Consider the following 24,593-nt stretch of genomic DNA (forward strand, 5'->3'; position numbering starts at 1 on the left):
TGTGATGTTTATCAAATAAGGTAAACACAAGAAAGAACACACACGCGCGCGCGTTTCCCTTCTGACTGAATACAAAATGATTTTCCTGTTGGAGCCGACTGAATGCTTGACTGATTGCTGTCCCACTATGCAGCACAGCGAGACTACTTTACTTACCACGCCTATTATAGCCGCGGCCGCCGAGAAAAATCTCCCAGCTTGTGATTTTACTGTCATTTGCATTCGTAATTTGATAGCCATCAGCTTTGTTTCTAATGCCTATTTTTCTCTAGAAGATGTGATTTATCATGTAAATAAGAAAGTTTAAAAAATGCTGCGTCTCGTTGGATAATGAAACAATATCGTTTTGAATTTTTGATCAGTACAATGCTTTATTGCTCAATTAGAGTCTCCATTTTATACAATTAAAATTACATAAGTTATCATCATGCTCTCTGGTCGAACCTCTCTTTCTCTCTCTTTCTCCGCAACAAGACTTAGGAAGTATAAATATTTTGATTTCTACACAGATACGCAGTGCATTAAACTCAATGACTTTTTTCCTAGTATGAGGCACAGGATCCACCGCGAATGTTTATGCACCGCACTAAGAAAGCATCTGGAATCAATTACAGTAAACTACGCACGACATACATATTTTCACAGCTTTTTTAGTCGTCATTCATATAATTGTAACATGGAGAGAATGTGAAGGAATACTGCAAGGTCGCGAGAGCGGAACTTATAGCTAATCTCACATTTGAAAAGATTCGTAAGAACGAAAGCAGTCTTTGGCGGACAATAATATACACTTGACAATCAGCAGAGTGCGGACGTTACACGAAGTGCTGCTGCTGCAAGGAGGGTCTCATACTGCTGCTGGTAGTCACGTTGTGCTCGTCGATCGTGCTGTAAACGTGGTTCAGTGGGCCGCTGAGGTCGCTGGCGTGCCGGCAGTACGACGAGTAGCCCACCGAGTCGCCACTGTCGGCGGCGTCGTCGGTCGACGTCGTGTGGTGGCCGTCGTCACCATCGGCCGACGACGAACTAATGTAACCATTGATCTTCTGTGTGGCGTAGTCGTGCGCACGCGAGCACCAGTATGGAGAGTTGTTCATGGAGTAAAGCTTGGGTGACGAGTACAGCTTGCAGCCGCCGTTCCAGTTGACGCTACAGGCGGCCTTGATGGGCACGGCCTTGCGCAATTCGTCGGTGAAGCGCAGGCGGTCGCCGTGCGTTTCGCCATACTTGAGCACTTTGACGCCCGTCAGCAGCTCGCACAGCGGATTCCACAGGCGGGAGGGGTAGTTGGCCTGATTCTGAGGGTGCAGCATCACCACCACCAGACGCTTCGAGCGATTCTTACTGAGCAGAGCGTTGAGGACGGGGACGCGCAGGCTGTCGTTTGGCCAGTCGGTCTGCAGGAAGTTGGACGAGATGAACATCACCGTGCAGTGGCTGGCGTCGATGGCGCTGTACACGCTGGCTGGCTCGTGCGACGCGAGCAAATCGCGATGGTGCAAGCAAAGCGAGCTCATGCCTAGCAGCGGGCTCATCTCCTTGGTCACCAGCATCTCGTCCAGTTGACTGTAGACGACGTATGCGTCGAACAGCTTGGGGTCATCCACGACGGTGGCGCCACTGCCAAACGTAGATCGCCACACTGCGAGCACGCGGCGGCGGAAAACGAAGACCACAATGCTGATGATTATCAGCACGACCGTCATCAGGCTGAGCACTGCCATCACGCTGGTCGACATGCTCGACGACTTTTCAACCTGCACGGGCGCAGAGATGGCGCTATTCTGCTGCTGGTCCAAGCACTTTTTGAGTGTGTCGGCGACCGACACATTGAATCTACCACTGGTCCAGTGCTGCGTGTCCAGACACAGCATCTGGCCGACCGAGTCAGTCCAAGAGCTTAGCTGCTTCATGACGTCACACTCGCGGCAGTCCCACCAGTTTCCGCCCATGGAGACGAGCACGTGTTTCTTGAGGTGGGGCAGCACGGCCCAGGGGACAAAGTTGACCAGGCGGTTGCCATCCAAATAAAGTTTCCTCAACATGGATAGGCCGCTGAAGGTGTCCTCATGGATGGAGATGATGGCGTTGTTCTCTAGATGTAGCTCGTTTAGCACATGCAGACCTGAGAATTCGTAGCCCTGCAGCTCAGTGAGGAGGTTGCCCTGCAAGAAGAGCGACGTCAGCATGTCCAGGCCTTTGAAGGTGCGGTTCTGAATGGAGCTGATCTTGCTGGCGTTCAAGTACAGCATCTCCAGCTTGCGTTTGCCGATGAAGACGTGCGAGGTCAGCTCGTGCAGGTTGTTGCCGTCCAGGAAGAGCTGCGTTACGTCCATCGGGATGCGTTCGGGTAGCTTCGTGCTCTGTTGTGCGGAGCAATCGACCACGTTTGTCCCCCACATTGCGTCATGGTAGCACGCGCAGCCAGTGGGACAGGTCATCTCGCAGTCACACGCGTCGTAATCGCAGCAGTGGCAAAGCGGGTAGCAGTGCGTCTCGTAGGGGCAAAGGTACTGCGACGGCGCCAGGTTCAAGGCCGACACGGGGCTGGTGACAGCGCGCGCGTGTGTCAGCGAGCATGTCACAGACGTTATGTCAATGACGCTCGGATAGCGACGCGTTCCATTCGCAAGCGTGTTCACCTGCTGCAGCCAATCCATTTTGCACAAGCAGTTGAAGGGGTTGCGAGCCAGCATCACTGAAGGTAGAGTTTCATTTTCAGGAATCTTTTGACCCAGCTGCAAAGCGTTGAGTTCTAGTTCTGCAACAAACAAGCGACACGGGTCACAATTTTTCAATGGCAAAGAGCAAAGTTAATTAGTATCTAACTAGAGATAATTGAAAATTATAAGTTCGATTTCTTTGGATATTTTTAACACCGTGACTGTCAAAGAATGGTCTATAAGATAGTTTCAAAGGAAATATTAAACGCTTACTTTGGCATTTTATTTTCTTCCTTGAATATTGGTGTAAATTTAAGGCTTTTGTTTGAAAGAAAATCTAGCCCAGAAAATTTCCCTTTATCGCATTTGTTTTGGATAATGAAGATTTAGTGTAATTTGTGGTGTGTCTAGACGCAGAGAGAGGCCTTCTCAGGGCCACTTATTTGAGGTGATTTGAATCGGGAGCAAAACAATTGGATTTGAAGATTAATCAAGAGATGAAAGAACAATACAATGCCGCCCTTAAAAGTGGTGCTAGCATTTCTTACGAGGACAAACGAGCGCGCCGATTATTTCGCCAATGGAAGTGAGCGGTAATGCAAAGTGCCAGCGCGGAATGATGAATGGCGGAGTCGCCTGTCAAAAGGAGCCAGCGCGACTTTCAAAATAAATAACACGGCAATGAGCCGAAGCCTCCGCTGTAATTTCAGCACTCATTATTTTTATGCAAATTATCGCGAAAACAAATTTGCACGCCTGCGAGCAAGCGAGCGAGCGGATCCGCCGTGGCTGCCAACTGCACAACCATGTAATAATTCAGCCCGGCGGTCTTTGTTGCGAATTATCAGCTTGTTTGTTGTGACTGGTTCAATGTTTCGACTCATTTATCCAAAATCAGCCGCCGCTCAATAAATACAAACAGACAATGCGTTGGCCATCGGCCACTTAAGGTTGCCACAATCGTTAAAAACTCGAGTTGGGTAAAAATGAAACTTGAGGAGGCCAAAGCAGCCGAACACACAAGTGAGAGCGGACGGCAACCCTATAGAAAAAGAGCCGTCGGCGATCATAAATCAAACAAAAGAAAAATGATGTGTACGAGGTACGAGCCGCAGTAAATCACAACTTACCGGTCAGCTGGTTGTCGGACAAGTCGACCAAGCGGAGGTTCCTCTTTTCCGCGAAGGTGTTGGGCGCGACGCTCGAGATGCTGTTGTTGGCGACATAGAGCTGCTTCACGTGGTCGGGGAAGTTGAAGGAATCGAGCCGCTGCAGCTGGTTGTGGTTGAGATCGAGGAAGGTGAGGGAGGTGAGCGAGCGACCCCCGTGACCCTCGTGGTCCCTGGAGTGGCGGACCTGCGTCAGTCGGTTGCGATGCAAATCGAGCCATTCCATGTTGCCTGCGAACATGCCGAGTCGAAAATCAGTCGGAGAGGAAAAAGGAATATGTATTCGCCTATCGCATCGCTTTATTACTTTCGCCCAAATATATGGCCGCGATTAAAAAACTTACAAGATTTTCAATGTACCGATCGTTTTACGAGTCGCCTCTACTAAGCAATGCATACACGCGGCCCAATAAAAACCGTATCTCCTCTATCGACAAGCCGTCCGTCGTCTGTCCTACGCGCCAAAATTCTCGAAAGTCCCGATCGAAGCAGGGGACAATTAAACCGGACGAGGCGTTCCGAAAGCCCAAACAAATAAATAGAAAGGAGGATAAATCAAAATATATACGCCGGGTGAGTGACTCTCCGCGATCACCTTCACACATGCTCCATCAATTTGGTCGGCGGCGGCGGCGCGGCCACAATGATAATTGCTCGAGCTTTGTGCGAGCGGCGCATTATGCTTGGCGCATGAATACGAATACGTGGACAGAGAAAGGAGGTGCGCGCATCACCGGTGCGTGTGTATCGTTTAAAAAGCGTCAGTCAAAGAAGAAAATGATTTATCACTTTTTTATGCAAATGACCCGAGAGACAGTTATTTAAAACATCTTGGTGTGTGCACACACGCACTCACAAAAAGCCGCGGCAGCGAATTTGATTGACAGTTTGAAATATAACTTAACATGTTCAATTATGCTGGGGAATATTAAATGTGAGATCTGGCCAGGCAGATGATGCCGAATTTTTCATTCGCTGCTGCTCGCACGAGAGGAGCAAACCGCGGGTGTTGAGATTTCTATCTCGGGCTATCCTCGCCAATCGGCGAATTCGTGGTATGCTAATGGAAAAATGTTCAAAACTGCGTCGGGCGGCGGCGGCATAAATCATTCCATCCACTTTTCGAATCAGATTGAACCAACTAAATGCCGCTTTCACGCTTTTAATCAAACCTCTGCTGCTCGCACACAAAAAATTAATCCTTTTCCGTCAACAAACTCGTTAGCAGCGCAAAGGTTGATCAATAGGCTGGCTAGCGGTTCAAGTTTAAAATCATAACTCCGCGATGTGAGAGGCTACAGAACAAGTTAAAAAATATCACCACTTGGTGGAAACTAGTGGTCTTGAATTTAAAATAAAAAAAATTAGTCCTCCAATACTGCTGTTACTGCACTAATTTTTCCGATACATTTAAATTTACTTCATATCATACATAAAAAATGTGGAAAAGTTAAGTATGACGAGAGAAAAATATAAGGCGCGAGTATATATATTGCGGTAAAAATAATTTAATGATAAAAAACACTTACCGGGAAGTCGGTTAAAGTTGAACGACGTCAGCAGGTTGTCAGACGCTTTGATAGCTTTGAGGGAGGCAGGAGCTTCATCCAGCAAACTGTCCAGATCGGTCAGTTTGTTGGCGTCGATGATCAGGCCCGCAAGGCGGACATTATGTCTGAGGGCACCATTCTCGATGACGGCTAGCTCGTTGTTCGATATATTCAGCACCCAAAGAGCAGGAAGCTGGGCCAAGTTGTTCTTAGGCATCTTTTTTATGTTATTCGCGCACAAATTGAGGTCCCTCAGCAGTGATAGCGGCGGGAAGATTGGCAATGCCGACAGTTGATTATCCGATAAGTCGAGCTTCTCCAGCAAGGGTACCGCCGACAACACAGAGGCGTTAATCTCGGTAAACTGGTTGCTGGCCAGCTCGAGCTCACGCAGGTCACTGCAGTTGACGAAAGTTTCATAGTCCAGCGCCGTGATGCGGTTGTGCGAGGCTCCGAGGCGGTGCAGGGCGCGCAGCTTACGCAGCAGAGTCTTCGGGAGGACCTTCAGCTGGTTCCCGGTCAGCTCAAGCGCGTGCAGGTTGCCCAGAGACACGAACGCGTTGTCGGGGATCGACTCGAGCTGGTTGCCAGCTAATCGCAGCACCTGTTGACACACAAGAAGAACGAAATTTAATACGGCTCCAAATTCTACTGCGAAGAAGAGAACATGAGCCGCGCTGCGGCCGAGTGGGTGGCGAATTAATCATTGGCGGGGACATTTGGCCCCCTTGTCACTCTGCGGTTGTTCTTTACTGAACTTCTTGCTGTGGCCATTTCATAATAGATAATGGATAATGAGAACCAGGATTTGTTTCTACATTTCCACTTAAAAATAGTTTCAACTTTTTGAAATATACGACAAATAAGAATAATTTAAAAAAAAATAGCTAAAACTCCTGAGCGAAATTGGAATCGATTCAGCTTCCATGCATGTGGCGTCTTTCCCTTGCCGACTTTCAGCCGAGCTTTTTATTTCTCTCTTTTGTTCAGTGAAAAATTGCTGCAATCGTTTTTTCTTCAGTTTGGCTCTTTAAAAGCACCACGATATTTGACACATCACAGCTCTAGACGGGCTTATATTACATTTGAGGCGGTGGCAGCAATTGGTAACGTGACAAAAAGCGACAAATTACGTACACGCTCGCGGGAGAGCGGCAGGCAGGCAGGCGGCGTGTCTAGAACGCTATTCTAAAATTAATATGCAGCACAGCATCCAGCAGATGGTGGCAGCATGTCCATGTACACTCACGAAATATTAAATTTCTCGCTTCGTTTCGGATTTTCACGCGCCGTGAACGCAGACGTTTAATTTTGTTCTAGTTGTGCAATCGCTATCACTTTCCGCTTTGCAGCCCTTTCCCAACTGCGTGCGAACTGCCTCTCGATTATATTGATTCGGCTCGAAAAGGGCAACTCGAGAGTATCAACTATCTGGTTGAGCAAACGTGGCCTCTAGCCGCGTCTAATTGGATAATGCCGGCACGCGGAAATTGAATTTTTCTCTCTCACACCAGATCGGGCGGGCTTAGAGAGAGCGAAAGTGAATGTGCATTATTTTTACAGCACACGATTTGTGTTGAAAACGTGTCAAAAGCGAGCTGCAGCATAAAGGTTATCAGATCGAGCATGTTTTGTTTGGATCAGAGCAGATTTATTGGTGCTCCTGTGCAAAGGAATGTGGTTGCGACACTTTCGCAAAAGCGCACTTTGCCTAGACTTTGCTAATAGAACGGCTAGAACCATTTTTCTTTGAACTTTTTAAGCCACTGGAATTGTTACTCGATTAAGCCTTTCCTGCGCATTGGAATTGAGAAATCTTACAAATTTCACGAAACAAATTTTCGACCTTTAATAGAGTTTACTCGTAAAACCAATCAAAGAGGCCGAGCCCCCTAAGGTCAAATTCCTCAAATGGACTACGTCCATTGATGAGTTTTGTTCCTAAAGGCGAAGATTTTGATCGGTTTTTGTTCAGTCAACCATTACCAACAGAGATTCCATGCGTGAAAATTAACCCATTATTGGTTTACCGAAATATGACCGTGAGCCATTGGGACGGTCTACGCTTTTTGTCCCAGGCGCCGTTGATAAAAAAAATGAATGAATATCAAGCGTTTTTCCTCTGCCAACGGAAATTAAGCCGCGCACACAAATAAATTTGCCTCAATGAGATCAAGCCGCTGATGATGGGTTGCGGAGTAAAAAGGCCAAACACACGCAGCCGGATGAATCGACGAAATCCCTCAGGTTTTTATATTACGTGTACACGCCTCGGCGCATGTAAAAGGGTCGTGATTAAAATAAAATTTATTGTGCCCGTTACGAGTCTACGCAAGCCAAAACGCGTTATTCGTTTTGAAAAGAGCGTTCAAATAATAATAATAAATAAAAGATAGGCATTTCTTTACACCTTTTGATTCGGGTGGACGCCGCATCGTTGCTCTCGCAGCTCAAATTGAAATTTTATTCAAATCACGCGAACGCAGCTTTTTCCGAAAGACGGCTCATTAGCCGAGACCCAGCCCGTAATAAACACAAACAGTTTATTGGCGCACAGATCTCTATCTCCGGCAGTTGCATGCGCCGATTTTCCTGCTCAAAGCTGCCTGCGTGCTCCAGAAAGAACATTTTGCTCCATGAGAAGTGAAACTTTTGGAGCGAACTAAAAATTAACAAACCTAAAATATCCTCTAAAGTCTAAAACAATTCTGAAAATATTAACAGCAGTTTTTTCCCCTCAGTAGATCAGTTCAGATCACGTAAATAAAAATCAACAACACTTCTTTCGTGATTTTCTACTTTTAAAGTTGTGCAGGGCTTGCCAATGCCAACGATTAATGTCGACTCTTTATGTCCAATTGAATGCGTATCAATTGATAACCGGTAGTTCATTAATATTCAACACGTTTCGCTCAAAATAAATACAACGGGGGGAGTCGAGAGAGCGGCTCTCTCACGTATACTCTTTCACGTGCGCGCGAGTTAGCCGGCCGATGACGTGAAAAGTGGTAGGTTCGAATTAGAAAAATGCTGCTCGGCGTCGAGTAAAACAGGCAGGTAGGTTGTTGCTTTTTAACCGCAATAATAAGACAGACCCGACGAGAGCGAAGCCATTACGGCCGAGAGGTTTTATCATCTTGGGAGGAGGGAAAGAAAGAGAGAAAAAACCAAGGTTGGCCACAGCCGTGTTCATTCATTTTCCGTCCGACGCGATAACAATTACAACCGATCGCGCTTCATGTGCCCGTTTAATTTGATTCCGGTGTATGCGTAAACGCGATAAAAGCGCGTTTTCAATGAATTTGTCCAGACGATACGAGCCGCTTTTAATTAAATCCACGGGAATCGTAGACAATTAGACGATGAGAAATTTCGGTGAGCTCTGCAGAGATTAATCAACTGATGCGCTAGCTGGGAATGTTCCTGTCTTCCATAAATTTTCAAATTAGCTATTTAGCCGCATTCTCTGCTTTTCTATTTTGCTCGGAAACGGCCGTAAATTAAAATCGGACCGTCGTCGTTGCGAAATTTATATTTCGTTTGTCTGCTAATGCGTATTTGCCTTTCGCGGCCGTGCCAGCCAGGCGCACACACAGTTATAATGGAGATTTTGGTTGTTGATCTTGGAGGCTCTCTTCCTTCTCGCTCTCTCACTCGATCGGTCCAAAGCAAGCGGATCGTCCGTAATAACATAGAACGCGAGAGAGGCAGCAGCAGGTTTCAAACTAGAAACAAGAAACATGACCTGCAGGCATCCCAAAACATATTATAATTTTTCTTCCAACCAACTCTCATCGCACAGTCTCCTTTTTTCCACTCTCTGGCAGTCAGACTCAGATTCACAAAGCACCGGCCGGCTACTAAGTACATTTTTCACAGGAATAAATTTAACGCCACTAATCCTTTTATAAGCTCAATCATATCACCGCACATGCTGGCCAAACATAATTAAATATCCGAATTGATTTGAGCAAACTTGACTCACGATCCAAACAAAAAATCAGGGGAAAAATTCGCAAGTTAAGCTCTGAATATTGAGTATTGAAAAGGTTTGTTGGCCAGATTGATTCAAGGATTTAACTTGCCTACAGTGAAAATTATCAATTGGTCTTAAATAAAAATGCTGCAAAACTCTGCCAATGTTTGTGCGTTATGGTGGTTGGCAAAAATTGGCCATAAATTGTGATTTTCACCGCTCTGCGAGGAGCGAAACAGATATAAATTTCACGCCGAGTTAAATATTAAAAACAGGCGTTTTTCACCTCCACGGTCGAATCCCTGGCAACGTGTCTCATTTAATGAATGATCCTGGTTACGCAGCCAGCAATATATGGATTTATACATTTTATAATGCTAGCGGCGCGCTGTTTCGTCTCATTAGCGTGGTCCTCGCTCATTAAATACGCTGGTCGGCACCATTTGTATCAAACAGCGAGATGAATAAATAAATCGAGTCGATTTCGGCGATATTTCGGCCTGTTGTCGCTTTCACGGTGATAAATTGCTTCATTATAAATCGAAAATCACGTATCAAGCGTGTACAGGGCAGGTGAGAGTGGAACGCACCTAAATTAACGTTAAAACTAATTCAATTAGCCAGAAAACAACGCCTCCGCGTTGACAATTTTAATTTACTGCTGGACCAGTTTTGTACTCGTGCGAGACGATTTCCGGCCTGCTATGAAGGCGTCTTGGAAATTGAAAATCTACGAAAACCGTAAGACAAGTTAATGAACATTTTGTGCCACATCTGTCAGAGGTGAAAAATTAAGCGGGAAATGGCTAGCCGCAAATCGTTTTGGTTAAGAAAATAATAATAAATGAAGCGCGCTGCCTTTACACTTTTCTCCACATATATAGTGTTTGTGTGTGACTTCCGAAAGCGGCATAAGTGTACAAACTGCGCGGTGGTTCAGAGTTCAAGTAACGTGGTCAAACGATGATGAGTTGTCTGAGAATGAATACGAACACAGTCTGTATTACAGTCGACTTACAGTCGACGGAGAGATTGGTTTTTGTGCTCAGCTGGAATTTGGGACGCTTGCCATAGGTTGCAGGGGAGGGGACGGAGCTAGATAATAGAGAATAGAAAAGTATACTGCAATGATGGCATAGATGAAAGCAGCAGTTCTTTATTGATGGGATTTTTGTTATTTCCTACGTTGCCGGCCAACGTATCGTGTAAAAATGCGCAAAAAACATTTTCCTAGTATAAGATATATTGAGGCAATGAGAGCGTTTTCTGAATCTAAGGCCGGCATTTCAAATATTATTTTTAAATACATGCATTACCAATGCGTTCCCTTGGTTTTATAGTTAAAGGGCTTATGATCAGTTTGACTGAGCCACCATAAATTTCATTCAAGTACGAACCTCATTTGGATAAGAGAAAATAATCGCTCTGTTTGTTCCTCGTACCATAAAACTCGTCTCACGAAATCAAACCATAAAAAAGTGATCGGAAAATCGGGAAAATGTTCTCTGGTTATGGTTGCGTAAGCGGATTCGCGCGGCGTGTGTCCGAAAAGGTGCTTGAAATTAAAAGGCAGCTTATAAAAATTCATGAGGAAATAACAAGGTGCGTAATAAATTACACCCGCATCGCTAACAAGGGGGTGAAGCGAGGATAAATCAAAAAAGCGGAGTGTCCGAAAGGCTTGTTTTATTAGTCCATCCCGCGAATGCTTTCCAATTAGCCAGCATGATGGCTTCATGGCGGACGAAAAGTGGAAATCGGAGTGTGTGTGTTTGTGAGTGTGTGTGAGTGTGTGTGGAACAAAGTTTGTCGCTCGCGGCCGTTTTTGCTGCGGCGGCGGCTCATCTTGATTGTTTTTCACTTCTTTATTCAGACGGTTTTTAGACCAGCTTTCGAAATGAATTTCATTCGAAACAATGAGCACGGCGGCCGGGCTGATTGAGATCGCGTTTAAGTGTGAAAAGAAAAGGGACCAAAGTGGCCAGGAGGGAAGCTCACAATATATAATCGGCCAACTACATCTCTCTGCGCGCTCTTTTACGATGCACGCCGTGACAATGTGTGGGAGTGGATGTGTGTGTAGGATTTGCTGCGAAAGACGCTAGCGGCGATTCAAAATTAATTTCCAGGCCAATAAAATTAGCGGCTTAACAAGCACGCACACTATCTTAAATTTCCGCCGTGACAAATGGGCTGTTCTCAATGCCGCTGCAATAAATTTGCACCGCATTATTATTAGCAGATGAAAAATAAATAATGCTCCTCGTAGAGTGAATATAAACACATCTTAAATTCCAATCGCCAAGTTGGCAGCTCAGCGTTTGCAACCGACGCCCTTTCAGCCCTTTTGAAAATCATTATTCATTCATCGTTTTTCAAGGACCGCGATTCAATGCAACGTGTGAATTTACGATGGAAAAACAATAAAATTTCTGGTTCTTACCTGCAGTTCGCGAAGATCGCTGAAAGTTCCAGCTTCAAGCTTGTCTAACAAATTACTGGTCAGGTCAAGCTCTCGAAGTCGTTCGAGCCCGCGGAAGGTGTCCTTGCCAACGCCAATCTGTCCTAGCATCAGTTTATTGCGCGCCAGATCGAGCAAGGAGAGATCCTTCAAGCCTGCAGAAGCAGCAAAAAAGAGAAATGATTAGTAAAAAATTCAGCTGAAAGGCCCTCGGGGCGCTAACAACGACTGTGGCTTCAGTCTGCGAGAGGTTGATTGTTTTATTATGGGGCGAGTTGTAAATTTTCGCCTTGTTGGCTGCAGTGGAATTCGTGGCCATCACAAACTTGTCTGTAAGCTTTTACTCAATAGAGAAAGTCAACAAAAATAGCAAGATTAGAATTGCGATATAACACTAAAAAAATAAAAATAAGTAAAATAGCTTGAAATGAAATTTTATCTTTTTTGCCACAAAATTTCAATGAAAATATTGTATTGTTTGTTGGTTTGAATGAAGCCCATCTTTATTAATCAAGCCATATTTTTACCTGAGAAAACCCCAGGTCCAAGAACTCCTAAATTGTTGTCTGCCAGTCTGATTTCTGAGAGCGATTTTGCATCGCTGAACAAGTCGTGCGGCAGGGAAGTTAGTTTGTTTCCCGTGAGGTCTAGTTTCTGCAAGGATTTGAGCCCTGCGAGCGACTTATCGCCGATTTTGTCGATCAAATTCCAGGCTAACCGCAGCTCCTTGAGGAACTTGAGAGACGATAGGAAATGGTCAGGCAGGTTGGTCAGCAAGTTGTGTGAAAGGTCGAGCGTCTGGACTGAGCGCAGGCACCGCGGGGAGTTGTTGAAATCTGTGAACAAAACATGGGGAGAAATGAAAATCATGTCCTTGTAGGATTGTCAGGTTTTGAAGTGGATGCGTACGTCGTTTAGTTTGGAGCGTGTGAGAGGGTCCAGGTATAAAATTGAGCTTCAGTACGAAAATCATCACCAACAGCATGAAAAAGTGGGGAAAAATAAATAAAATATATAGCAATAGGAAATCCACTTAAGATGACCTATTCAAAAAAGCGAGCAAAACCCTTTTTCTAAATTATTGCAAGACTTTTCAGCCTCAGCGTTTTTCCTCTATAAGCCTCGCTTGGGCTTACTAATTTATTTTTATCATAAGAGGCTTTTATTCCGTCGAGACCCATTCTAATAAGCTGCAGGTGGCTTTGTTCACGCTCTCATCCACTCTAACAAGCTCGCGGGGGTGCACGCAGCGTGCTCAGAGAATTACATAGACAAAATATCGAAAATGATAAATGACTGGTGGTCGTGTGAAGCTCGCGAGGTGTTTATGGAATTTATTAATATTTATTCAATGTTGAATTTTATTATAATATATTCTCGGCTCTCTTAACCCTTGCATGGCTATGCATTATTTGTCACTGTGCAACGGATTTTTCTAATTGCAGCAGCTTTCTCTAATCCGCTTTGGGACTCTTGGTTGTAATTTGGTAATGAGAAATTCGTGTTTGGCTGCCACTCAGACAGAGCTGCTAGCTGCTCTCTAAGCGATCAAAATCACATCAATCACTGAACGGGGCAGCGGATGAGAGGATTATGAGTGGAGAGAGTCTGACTATAAAGAAGGAATTTCGACCCGCTGCGAGTGAGCTTCAGAGTGGTGGCAAGTGAAAATCAGGTTTTGAGGAACTTTATATTTATTTTGTAGGTGTTTCGCATCAAATTATTTAGATGCCTAGTTACACTGTGAAAAAAAAAACACTAAATCCGAGAAAAACGTAACTGAAATGATATTAATCAGTCAGTGACAATTCAATTCGAATGACATGTGACAAACCTTTGTATGAATTCCATTACGGAAAAGTCAAAACAGACGCATCACAACGCCAATAAATAAATTGAGCCGGTCTCTATTTTTCTTCCAATTTGTTCCAAGTGCAGTTTTATGGGCTATAAAACCCTTTTCCTCTGTTTGCACAGCAAGGCGAAATTATAAATTTTACTGTTGTCAGCAGCTTCACAAAAAGAGTTGGTCGAGAGGAAGTTTCCTTTCAATAAGCACGGAGCTCGCTGTAATGAAGCCATTATTCAATTTCCAAGAGCCTGCTGTGCAAAGCACGCGGAAATTGCTTTTACAACTCCCGAGCCACCCTTTTCTTTCAATTCTTACGACAGGCATGTGTGCGATTCGGGGCACGAAAAAAAACGTGAATGGAAATATCGGGCCGCGGCCACCTGAATAATATTCGTCACACATCGCAAAGGTCAGTCAACTTGATTCAGAACCCTGGTCGTGAAAACGTCGCCAACGGGTTCTCGAGGGTGTATTGTACCCGTTCAAAAAGATAGCTGACTGCAGGGCGATATGCTTGACAAAAAACATTGTGCGTGCATAAACTTGAAAATACCATACTAAAGCTGTGCCCTTCAGCTACTTGTGCTTCTGCGGGTGTGAGGATACATGAACAAAGTCGGACCACATGATAAAGTGCACTGGCATTGAATTTGTGAAAGACGTTCCTCATTTTTGGTGATTTCCTTTTAATCTTTCACAGACCCTCGTAAAAAACGCCACAGCGATGCTTAAGGGTACACTATTCTTTGAAAATTGGCATTATCTACATTTTTATGGCATCAATTTATTCCAGAACATATTGTGTTGAGCGTCGAATATTCGAACAGGAAAAATAAAAAAAAACCCTCATAAAAAAAGAATTTGAACCTGCTTTAGATTATTAACTTCTAAGAAAATATATTTACAAGTTTTGGAAGATACAAACCGAGATGCTACGTTTTACTTGTTTTGTATTTTAAATTTCGCCTCTGCCACCAGTATAAAGATATGTTTTTCATTTTTCACTGCCAGCATGAGGAATATCAAAGTTATAATGTGCTTTGTAAACCGAGCGTGTGTAAGTGGATTTGGAGTGATGAGTGGCTTTTGATCCTCTGCGTGAAACCATCCTCCTTTTTTGTTGTGGTGCGGTGGCTGCAAAGTTTGCGAATAATTTTCGGCTGGCTAATGCACGGCTTTGCGACAAGAAGTTCGCTCGCTAATCCGGCGCCCTATGACGCAGTGTCAATAAAACGCAAAATTTGCGTCGATGCAATAAAAACGGGGCGGGCAAAGCGCAGAAATTCGTTCGGCCACAGAGAACGCGCGTGCAAGCCGGAAAACAAAAAGCAGCATGGCGGCGCGCTTTTTACACCGCTCGCTGCATGCCTTAATTGCTGCAAACCGAATGTATATACGAACCGCGCGCGTTTTGATAATAACCTACAAACAGAAGCCTAGCCGCAGCGACAAAACACACAGCGCAAATGGTTGAGGCCGCTTTTTGTCATCTCTCTCAACCGCAAAACGCGAGATCATCTCTCCACTTTTTCCATTCCTTTCGTCACTCCCGATTGGAATTTAATTACCTATTTTTTGCACCTGAGATCCTCTCAACCGTAGCGTTTATATAAAGGAAGTTTTGTCTAATTGAAAAATAATTGGTACTCAAAGGATGAAATGATGATGGAGTATGAATCATAGAATAAAATAACGGCTGATTTGATCACTCACATCAGTTTTGTTTAAAAAAGTTCGCGTCAAAATGGCGACTTTATCGGATCATAATTATATCATATTCTACGGTTACAAAAATAAATAAAAATAAAATCATCAACTTTGTGTTGGTTCTTGCCAAATCGAGTGTATTAGGATTTATTTAGTTGTGGGAATGATGATTTATATTTTAATAACCTCTTTGAAACTTCTGACAGCATAATTTTCCATGTGTTGCAGCAACAAAGAGAAGTCCAAATAATTCCCAATTAAATCGTTACCTTTATTGATACAGGTATTTATTATTTGAAAGAAATTTCTGAAATGTTCTAAAATATAAAAAAGCTTTGTTTATTTTTCAATTTGTATTTGATGTTTCAAATGGATCCATCAGTATCGTAATGCCAAGAAAGATGTTTGGAAAAATTACTTTCAAATCAAATAGAGGGAAAATGAAAGTCTTAGAAAAAGAATGGGCAACACGCACCTTCCTGCGGGTCGACTTCGAGCGGACAGTTAGGGCAAAGCGTCACCTCAGGCCCCTTGGCGAGGCCTTTGACGTCTTGCAACTTATTGTAGCTGAGGTTGAGGTGCTTGAGGCCGGTGAGGGGGCAGAGGGTGTCACGCGGGATGCTCCACACGTAGGATGAGGAGAGGTCAAGCTCAACGAGCGAGGGCAGCCCTGAGAAGGTGCCCGACTCGACGCTCAGGCCCCAGCCGACGGGTGCCGACGTCGAATTGATCGACAGCGCCTCAATACGCGTCGCGCCTGGCAGGGACGAAAGCGTGCCCGTCGACAATTTACGCAGCAGACAATGCTCCAGCGAGATACGGCGGATTTGCACGTTGCGTCGAGAAGCGTAGCGCAGAATGCTCGGCACGAAGCCGCCTTCAATCGAGCTGTCAGAGGCATGCACTATGCTGCACGTTATGTGAATGCTGCTCACCGATGCCAACTGAAACAGATTAAAAAATTAGGATTAGAAATCAAATTGAATAAAGGAACATCGTTGTTTCTCTACAGGGATGATCTACGGCTTCCTTGACAAGAGATAATTTGATTTTTGAGCCGATTTTATTACAATGAATGTTATTTTTTGCTTTGTAGAATTTACATTATAGAAATATCAAAGCTTAGAAGTAATTAAATAAAATTTTAAGAAAAACCTTGGGCAAATTGTTTATTTTTGGTTAATGCACCGCAAAATGGTTGAATTTGCACTCGCTTTGCAAAATTATTGCAAGGGAGGTATTTGAAAAAGGTGAATGTTAAATTTATAAAATGAATGAATGAATTTATTATTAAACGCATATATGCGTGCGACACTAATCCTATACAATCAATTCTTACAAGTCTTCGCTGCTGTTCTTAAACTAATTCTTTTTACTACACATTTCAAAATATGGTATTTTTCACACTGTTCTCCACAAAATCTACATTTACAAATCTCCTGAGGTTCATAATGGTACATCTGAGTTGCACAGAACAAATAGTGATATCCATGGCATGCAAATCGAGTAAATACATGTCTATCTTCAAAATTCGGCACCCTCCAATTCCCATTCATCATTGTTTGAGTTTCATAAAATGCATCACAAATCAAGCGTCTATTCATAATCTTTATGTTAACAAACTTCTTATAATTATCAGTTTCAGGGAGATCATATTTCATTTTAAGATCTGTAGCAAAAAGGTTTAAGTCTTTGGTCACCAGTTCATAGACGTATCGCGATCTATTGTATTTAGAGATCCCCAGCACTTTCTTTAGATATCGGGTTTTGACTCGCTCTAATGTTTCAAAATCATGAATAGTAAGATAAGGCCAAATAACTTCTATGCCATAAGAGGCAGTAGGAGAAACTTTTAGGTCAAAGAGTTTAACTGCCGTTTCAATGGAAAGTTTATGCAAGTTTTTAATACTATACGTTGCCATAAGGGCTGCCCTCGCTCGTTTCTCCACATGCCTACCAAAGGATAATCCTGATACTTGAAACATAACACCCAAATAACAAAATTCAGGGACAAAATCCACATTCACACCTTCTAATACAATTTTTTCATTCAATGCATAACGACCTCGTCCCTTATTTCTAAATTTCATTGCCTTACATTTATCTAAGTTCAACTGAAGACTTCTAGTTTGTAAGTATTCCTTTACAGCCACACATGCAACGCACAAATCACTCAGTGTCTCACTAGTCAGCACAATATCATCCGCAAATAAAATAGCTTTAAGTCCAGGAATATGATTAATTACCTCATTAATATCATTGATTGCAAGATTAAAAAGAAAAGGAGATTATAAAATATTTAGGCATTTTGAGAAAAAGACCAAGGCAAGCATTTTGCGGCCCGTTGGAACAGATGTGTTGGCCGGCGTGCCAACCGAAAAAAGAGTAACGAAAGGCGGAATTCGGGGCGAACAAAGTGGAATTTTCTGCGGGCGCACGAAAAAGTGGATTCAAAGAAAAGCATTCGTGGTGGGCTCGCATCAGCAGTCGTTTGCCTGCTTTTAATGAATGGCCATAAAGACAAAGGGCCGCGGAATTTGAGAAATTTCGAATGCAAAAAGCGGTGAATCCGCACAGAGGTGGTATGCGAGGTGGCGAGACGCGTAATTTTTTCCTAGTGATACATTTGACGGCCGTCACTAAATTATATCGCGCGCGCTCATTATCCTCCGTATTGTCTGTGTGTGTGTGCGTGTGTTTCGGGCATTCCGCGAGTGCAGTAAAAAAACTTAACGTCGCATTGTTTTTTGCCGCTTTGTGCATGCGCATTTTTACTTCTCCGCGCCGCCTCGTAAACAATTTGCCTTTTATTGCCAGCGCAGATCGTTTTCTCCTCTAGTAAAACCTCGGATGCCGGTCCCAATTTTCAGCGGCAATTTTCAAAATTCGAGCATAATGAGATTGACGAGGAGAGAACGAGGTCTCACCGCATTCCTCACGCCGGGGATGAAGTTTTTGCACGCGCAATAGACGTTAACGGTTGTCAAACAAGGAGGCGACTCTGCTCACCTCGAAAAAAACGTTGATATCGTGACAAGGTGAGTGTCGTGTAAAAAGCAAACATTGGAGCAGAGAAACGCAAAAACCTCGCTCGTTATTGACGCCTGTAAATTGGCAATGGCCACTTTACGATGCATCTTAAGTTGCAGCAAAAAGATGGCCTACTAAAGCACCGAGTTGCAAAGAATTAGTGCTCCCCTTCAGTGATTCCATAGCAGATTTAAATCGAATTTGTCGAATTACACAACATTTGAAGGGACAAGGGGTGATATCGTAAAAGCAGAACTAATGAATAGGATATTTAATTCCAAAAAATAAAATATTATGAAAGGAATTATACTCTTTATCTTTTGGCATTCAAGCATTTCGACGATTTTTAAAACTAATTTAGCGTTCAACTGATAGATTGCATTATTAAGTAAATTTTCCTTATTATTGAATAATTTGCGCTGAAAATTATGCTTCCATGGTTCATTAGTAAAATTCTTACTACCTTCTTGGAAGGAAACCAACATTAAATTTTAGTTTACTTCTGTCCGCGAATTTAGGTTAAAAATACTGCAACGAAAAGAGTGAAAATGGGTTTAGTGTCAACCAAAAATTGAAATGAATTCGACAGTAAAAATGCCAGATAGAAATATCCTTCATAGGAGGACCTGAAATATTTGCACGATATTTTACGCGAACCTTCAATTTAAGTGACATGAAATGGAGGATGAAAATTAAATCCTGGCTAATTTTTTATAAATCACCATATAGTTAAGCCCAAATCTTCATATAATTCCACTGTTTAGACGCGTATTTTTCTTTGGCGTGTGTGTACCAAAGCAACATTACTTTTAAGTAATAATGAGGCGTTTTGATTGATATACAAAAACTTATCTTTGCAAACTAGTAGAACATTCTGTGATTCATTACTACTGCAGAGCATTTAAAGTGTTTGAAAGGAAGTCGCACAGTTATGCAATGGAAGAAACAACACTAAACAATCATCCCCGCCTGAGGATGTGGTCATTTTCAAAGTGGAATGACAATTTACCGGAGAAATGTTTCATATTTAATTCCTTAGGTGAACACTAATCTTAATGTTTATTGGTAAAATATGGAATAATTAACAAGTTTTACAAGGATAAAATTTGAGGAACCTACTCGTCAGTAAAAATGACGACGAAGCAATTTTCTATGGTGCACGTTCTCGAGATAGCTCAAATTTTATGTTGTAATATTTCCGTTCGCGAGGAACAATTTTACCAAAATCTTTAGAAATTCTTTAATACGACATGACATCTTATTGACAGCGTATTAGTGGAACAACCCTTCTGTTGACAATGAAAGAGGTACATATTATTTTGCAGCTTAAACGAATGATGTATTTCCAGCCCCACGATTCCTCAAAGAAGGATTTTAAAAAAGGATTATAGAACGGTCTTGGCCTCCATTGAAAATTTAAGAGCATTCGTGTAAATATTGATGTTGTTGATCAACCACCATGAAAGTATTTCATTGACCGCTGCAACACTTTCAAATATATACATAGCCGTATATGTGTAGTTGCTGCTATTGCTATACCCATCGGTAAAAAATTCGTTAGCTTAATAAAGTTTCTTTCCATTTGGCCGATTTGCTCTCGCCAGGGAGAAATTCCGGCACAACAATCGCTATCAACGCAAAGTTGCTCGCGTCGCGCGCCCTGGGATGGTAAATTTGTCAGCCGCTAAAGGTACTCAGGGGACGCAATACATATACGCGATTTCTCGACTCCCACGTTCTTTCTATTTTTATTAATCCCAGCACCGCAAAACTTTATTATAATGCCTTATTAAGTGCAAAAGTTTGCTTGTTTAAACTTTGCGGCAAAACTTGCTGAACTTTCCTCAAGGACGTATCCCAAATTAATTTTCCACTCTTACGATTAAGGAAAAAATCTCTTGAGTGAACTCTCACCTGATATTGTTCATCGAGGGGCACCTGGTCCTGCAGGTTCTTAACGTTGCACCTGAGTTCGGTCAGGTTAACCTGTCCGTGGCCGGCGGGGGCCGAAAGCAACATATTTTGCACTACTTTACACCTGGGCACTTGGTCCGAATTCTCCACTTTGTTGCTCTCAAAGGCGAGGCCGGCGCCGACTAGCAGACACAACACAAACGCCACACGGAGAGCCATCATGTGAGACGATTGTCCCAAATTGCAGAACGACACTACTTGGTCTCTCGTTAGACCATCACGGCTTCCGCGCAGTTTGCGGCCGACGATACGCGTTGCTCGTCCGTTCCGTCTCTTCCGTTCGAAGCGAAAACGCCGACTAACTGCTGTCGTGCTGTCGGCGACGGCAAAGAGCTCTTAGCCAGCCGCGGCTGCCGCGCGCAACTAGTTTCGTCCGCGCCCCAACTCACAGCGCCTCCTCCCACCACCGTAGTTTCACCTATGAATAAAAGGTTCAAGTTGGTCGCCGTCACTCAAAACTCTCAAAAGGTGGTTATTGGGATTATTGCTTGTTTTTTTGGTTGCAGGATTATTTTATTGTGAAGTAAAACCTACTTTGGAAAGTGGTTTTTGTTAAAAAAAAACAGCATCGTGAACATAATTTCGTCATTGCAGCCCAGTGAAAAAAAAATATAATTCACCTCATGAGAATTGAAACGCTTCAACATATTCCCCATATTCTTGTTTATTCTTGCAATGGTCCTTGGAAAAAAAAATTGGGCAATAATTATTTTCTATTACTGTATTTTATTTGTTTGTTTGCAATTTTAAGTAATAACATTTTCTCAGTGGTATAGAATCACAATTATTAAAATTGTCTGATTTTACTATAGTCATATTTTCAGTTGAAGTTGCTGGATTTCGCACCTTTCCAGCAGCTTCAGGTACAATAATAATGTCTGGCGTTTCAATAAAAGACCTCGGTGCGGGGTGGCGAAAAGATGGCCACATTGGGCCCAAGCTCCTCTGCGGCCACTCGGGCTCCATGTTATCCGCTTAGTGTTCATAGCCCACAGAAAGTGCTGTGCAGCTATAGGCTCTAAAAAATCTTAATTCCGGTTAGCTTCAAGGGAAATTTCAGGAATTTCAATTCAACATGAAGCAAAGGACCTCGAGATTTTTCAGTACAATTAAATATTGATGTTTATTTGATCCAGTTTAAAAAAGTTAAAAACTGTGCACATTTAAAGCACGAGGGAAAATATGTCCCGACTTATTCACATCAGATTTTGGTATTATTGACTTGAAAATCTATAGTAAATTGGTTGAGCAAATAAATCTGAATATTGAGTGTAATAAAAATACTTTCAAAGATATTCATAGTTGAACAATAATGAAATTAAAAAAAATTATTGGAGGGTTATAACAAACTCAATCCTGAACGCTGGAAGGGTCGAGCGCCAGTCGGAGAAGAGAGCACCACAGCTCTCCAGGACACGATCCTTCCTGCCATCATGCGTGTATGGGCCACCCTAAGGAGAGTAAAGCTTTACTCTCCTTAGACCACCCCGTACACAACACGGGCATCAAAATTCCATTCTTGTATATTGCGTAAGACCTTACGACAGCTGGATTTTCCAACTTTTTAGAATACATAGGGGTAGGAAAACAATTAAACTAGAAAATGATAACTATATAAACATTAATACTTAAATCTTCCAATATTTTTAAGTATGACTCATTGCAGTTTGGAAAAAACTGACGTGCAAAATCTAAATAACGATTGGATAAATTTAAGAGACTTAACAGAAAATATGATTCGGATTTTAAAATACTCGTTATCTAAACAAAGCATCATTTTTTTCTATTTAAATGGATTACAAGGAGGTATTAGATTATTCAACAGCTGAGTCGTTACGGATATGCGAAAAAATTAAATTGAGTGGAATCTAAATTGTATTGATAGAGGACGTATAAATTATCGGGAAAATATAAATTAATGGAAACTATAGCGACGGTGTGTAAAGTGAACCGAACCACGTACTCTCCGCTCCTCTACCTAGGCATCCCGCCCCCTAAATACCTCCGTGTCCGCGTCCGCATGGCTGCGATCGCGAGTAAAGTGCGTCTAGTGCGAGCGCGAGCGTATAAATGAATTTTTCGGTTTCTCCACAAGACCTGAAGACACAAAACACATGCTGCACTGCACAACACACTAACTTGGCTCCCACTATCATACCAAACAAACGCAACACAGCCCTTCCCTATCCCAGTAACCAAAAACCAAAATGCTTAAGAGTGCATGCGTGTGCATACACACCTAATATCCCAACAATAAAAAAATGCGTTTTGAGGAAGCCGTGGCCACAGGTACAATGAAATTCATTCGTCGCTGGCTAATCTTGTTTTGGCTGTCCCCGCGCATTTTGACGACCCTCACAGCCCTATGCGAGTATCTGATGTGCTGCATTTAGTTGGTGGAAGTGAAACGTAGCGTTACCACCTCGTATAACGTTATCACCAATAATATAAACATGTTGAATTGTCAATGAGGGAAAATACTTGTGTTTAGTTTAATTTTTGCTCCCATAAGTTCCTGGCAATTCCAAGTTTGATGAGTATAAATCAATTATTAACCTCCTAAAATAAAAATTATAAACAATAGTCATTGATAAGTGTGAATTCTTTTCCAATGCACCATCAAACTTCATTAACAAAATTATTTCATTTATTTTAAAATGTATAGAATAAATCATCTTAAAGGAAGTCTAAACAAAGCAATTTTATGGTGTTCGTGCACTGCCCTCTTTTATTCTCATTTTGCAGCAGTTTAATCCCGAGGGAAAATTTTTACCTTTGTTGCAGTACACTCTTTTATTATAGAGATCCAATTGTGTGCCATTCGATCGCTTATCTGCTTCTCCTCGCAGACCAATTTTTTTAGAGCATGTGTAATGCATTCTGTATTTTCAACTGCGATACTTTAAATGGAATTATCTAAACTCACGGGCCACTTACCGAACATTTTTGTCATCTAAAATTTGTTTTCTACGTTTGTGCATCTTTGAGCAATTTGTTCCAGGAGTGGCTCTTGAAAGGATAACTGCCGCCGCAGCTGGACACCATCCCTCATTGACGTATGTCTCGCGGGGACGCACGTCATCCTGGCAGCGAGTTTCATGCGTGAAAATTGGGGAAAATAATGCGAATGTCGCTTCTTTGATCTTTTCGGATCTCTGAAATATTATTTATTTTTATCAAGATCACCAAATTAGGTGGACAGATGTTTGATTTTAATCCAATTTTGTTCATCGTTTTTATAGAAGATTCTCTGCAAAATGCAAGAATAACGATATTTTGTTGTAATTTTCTTATTCGTTGTGATGCTATTTGCCTAGAGTAAATTGATAAACATTTATAAATAAACATAGAGAAGGTACAAAAGTAAATAAAGGATTAACTTAAGAGTTCATTTTATAATAAATGTTTTCTCAAAACATCCAGCTACTTCATTAATATTTTGAAATTTGCTAACTTAAATAGCATGCAAGTGCTTTTAATTAATTTCGTAACTCACCCCTGCAAACGTTAATTCATTATAAAAAAACTAAAATAATCATTCGTAAAGAAATAATCTAGTTTTCAAAAAAAAAAAAAAAAAAAATTGTTTTATTTTGATGGGTTCGTTCTCATATTATATTATACTGGTAAAAATCAGTGTATTTCAAATTGAAACGATTTTTTGCTCTCGCAGCTTGCTGCAAAGCATGCTTTTTTATCCTAAAAAATAAACTCAATAAATAGCCCGTCGAATTAGTCACACTGTTGCGAAGGTCAAGCAGCTTTACAAGTCATGCACCCCCGTGGCCGTGGCCGTGAATAAGTTGCCTACGGGATGGGATTTACGGGATCACCCAGGGTTAATGGAGCCCTTTGAAAAGAAGCGCTCTATAGGCATTCAATGGTCAATTGAGTGCCTTTTTCCGCTTGTCTTATTTCGTAACTCATTGTCACGTCCACATAGAATAAAGTGCGTAAATTCGGGAGCGACACTGACCGATGAGTTTGTCCTCCCCTCACGTTACCTTTCCTTACCTTCGCACAAAAAAATAGACCCAACATTGAATTCTGTAAAAGACGCTCTGCTGTTTGGAGTGATTAGTTCATTGACTTCAATTATGTAGTAAAGACATAATATATTTGTTGCAAAGGCACAAGGCTATTGTGTTGTAAAGAGGGACTTCGTCCCTTTGTGCACTTCTTTTCAGATCTAAAAAGTGTTGCTTTATTAA

General features: G+C 42.4%; 1 protein-coding gene across 1 annotated transcript; it reads right to left on the reverse strand.

Annotated features, from left to right (window-relative positions):
- Nucleotides 1-344: 344 nt before the first annotated feature.
- Nucleotides 345-20,693, reverse strand: LOC135934440 (toll-like receptor Tollo). The gene is made up of 7 exons (XM_065476184.1): nt 20,323-20,693; nt 15,854-16,322; nt 12,347-12,655; nt 11,802-11,974; nt 5,362-5,986; nt 3,794-4,063; nt 345-2,761 (listed from the first exon to the last, which is right to left on the reverse strand). The coding sequence occupies exons 1-7, from the start codon at nt 20,542-20,544 to the stop codon at nt 816-818; spliced, it is 4,014 nt and encodes a 1,337-aa protein (XP_065332256.1). The 5' UTR covers nt 20,545-20,693; the 3' UTR covers nt 345-815.
- Nucleotides 20,694-24,593: the final 3,900 nt, after the last annotated feature.

Source organism: Cloeon dipterum, chromosome 1 (assembly GCF_949628265.1).
Source record: "Cloeon dipterum chromosome 1, ieCloDipt1.1, whole genome shotgun sequence".
Classification (NCBI taxonomy): domain Eukaryota; kingdom Metazoa; phylum Arthropoda; class Insecta; order Ephemeroptera; family Baetidae; genus Cloeon; species Cloeon dipterum.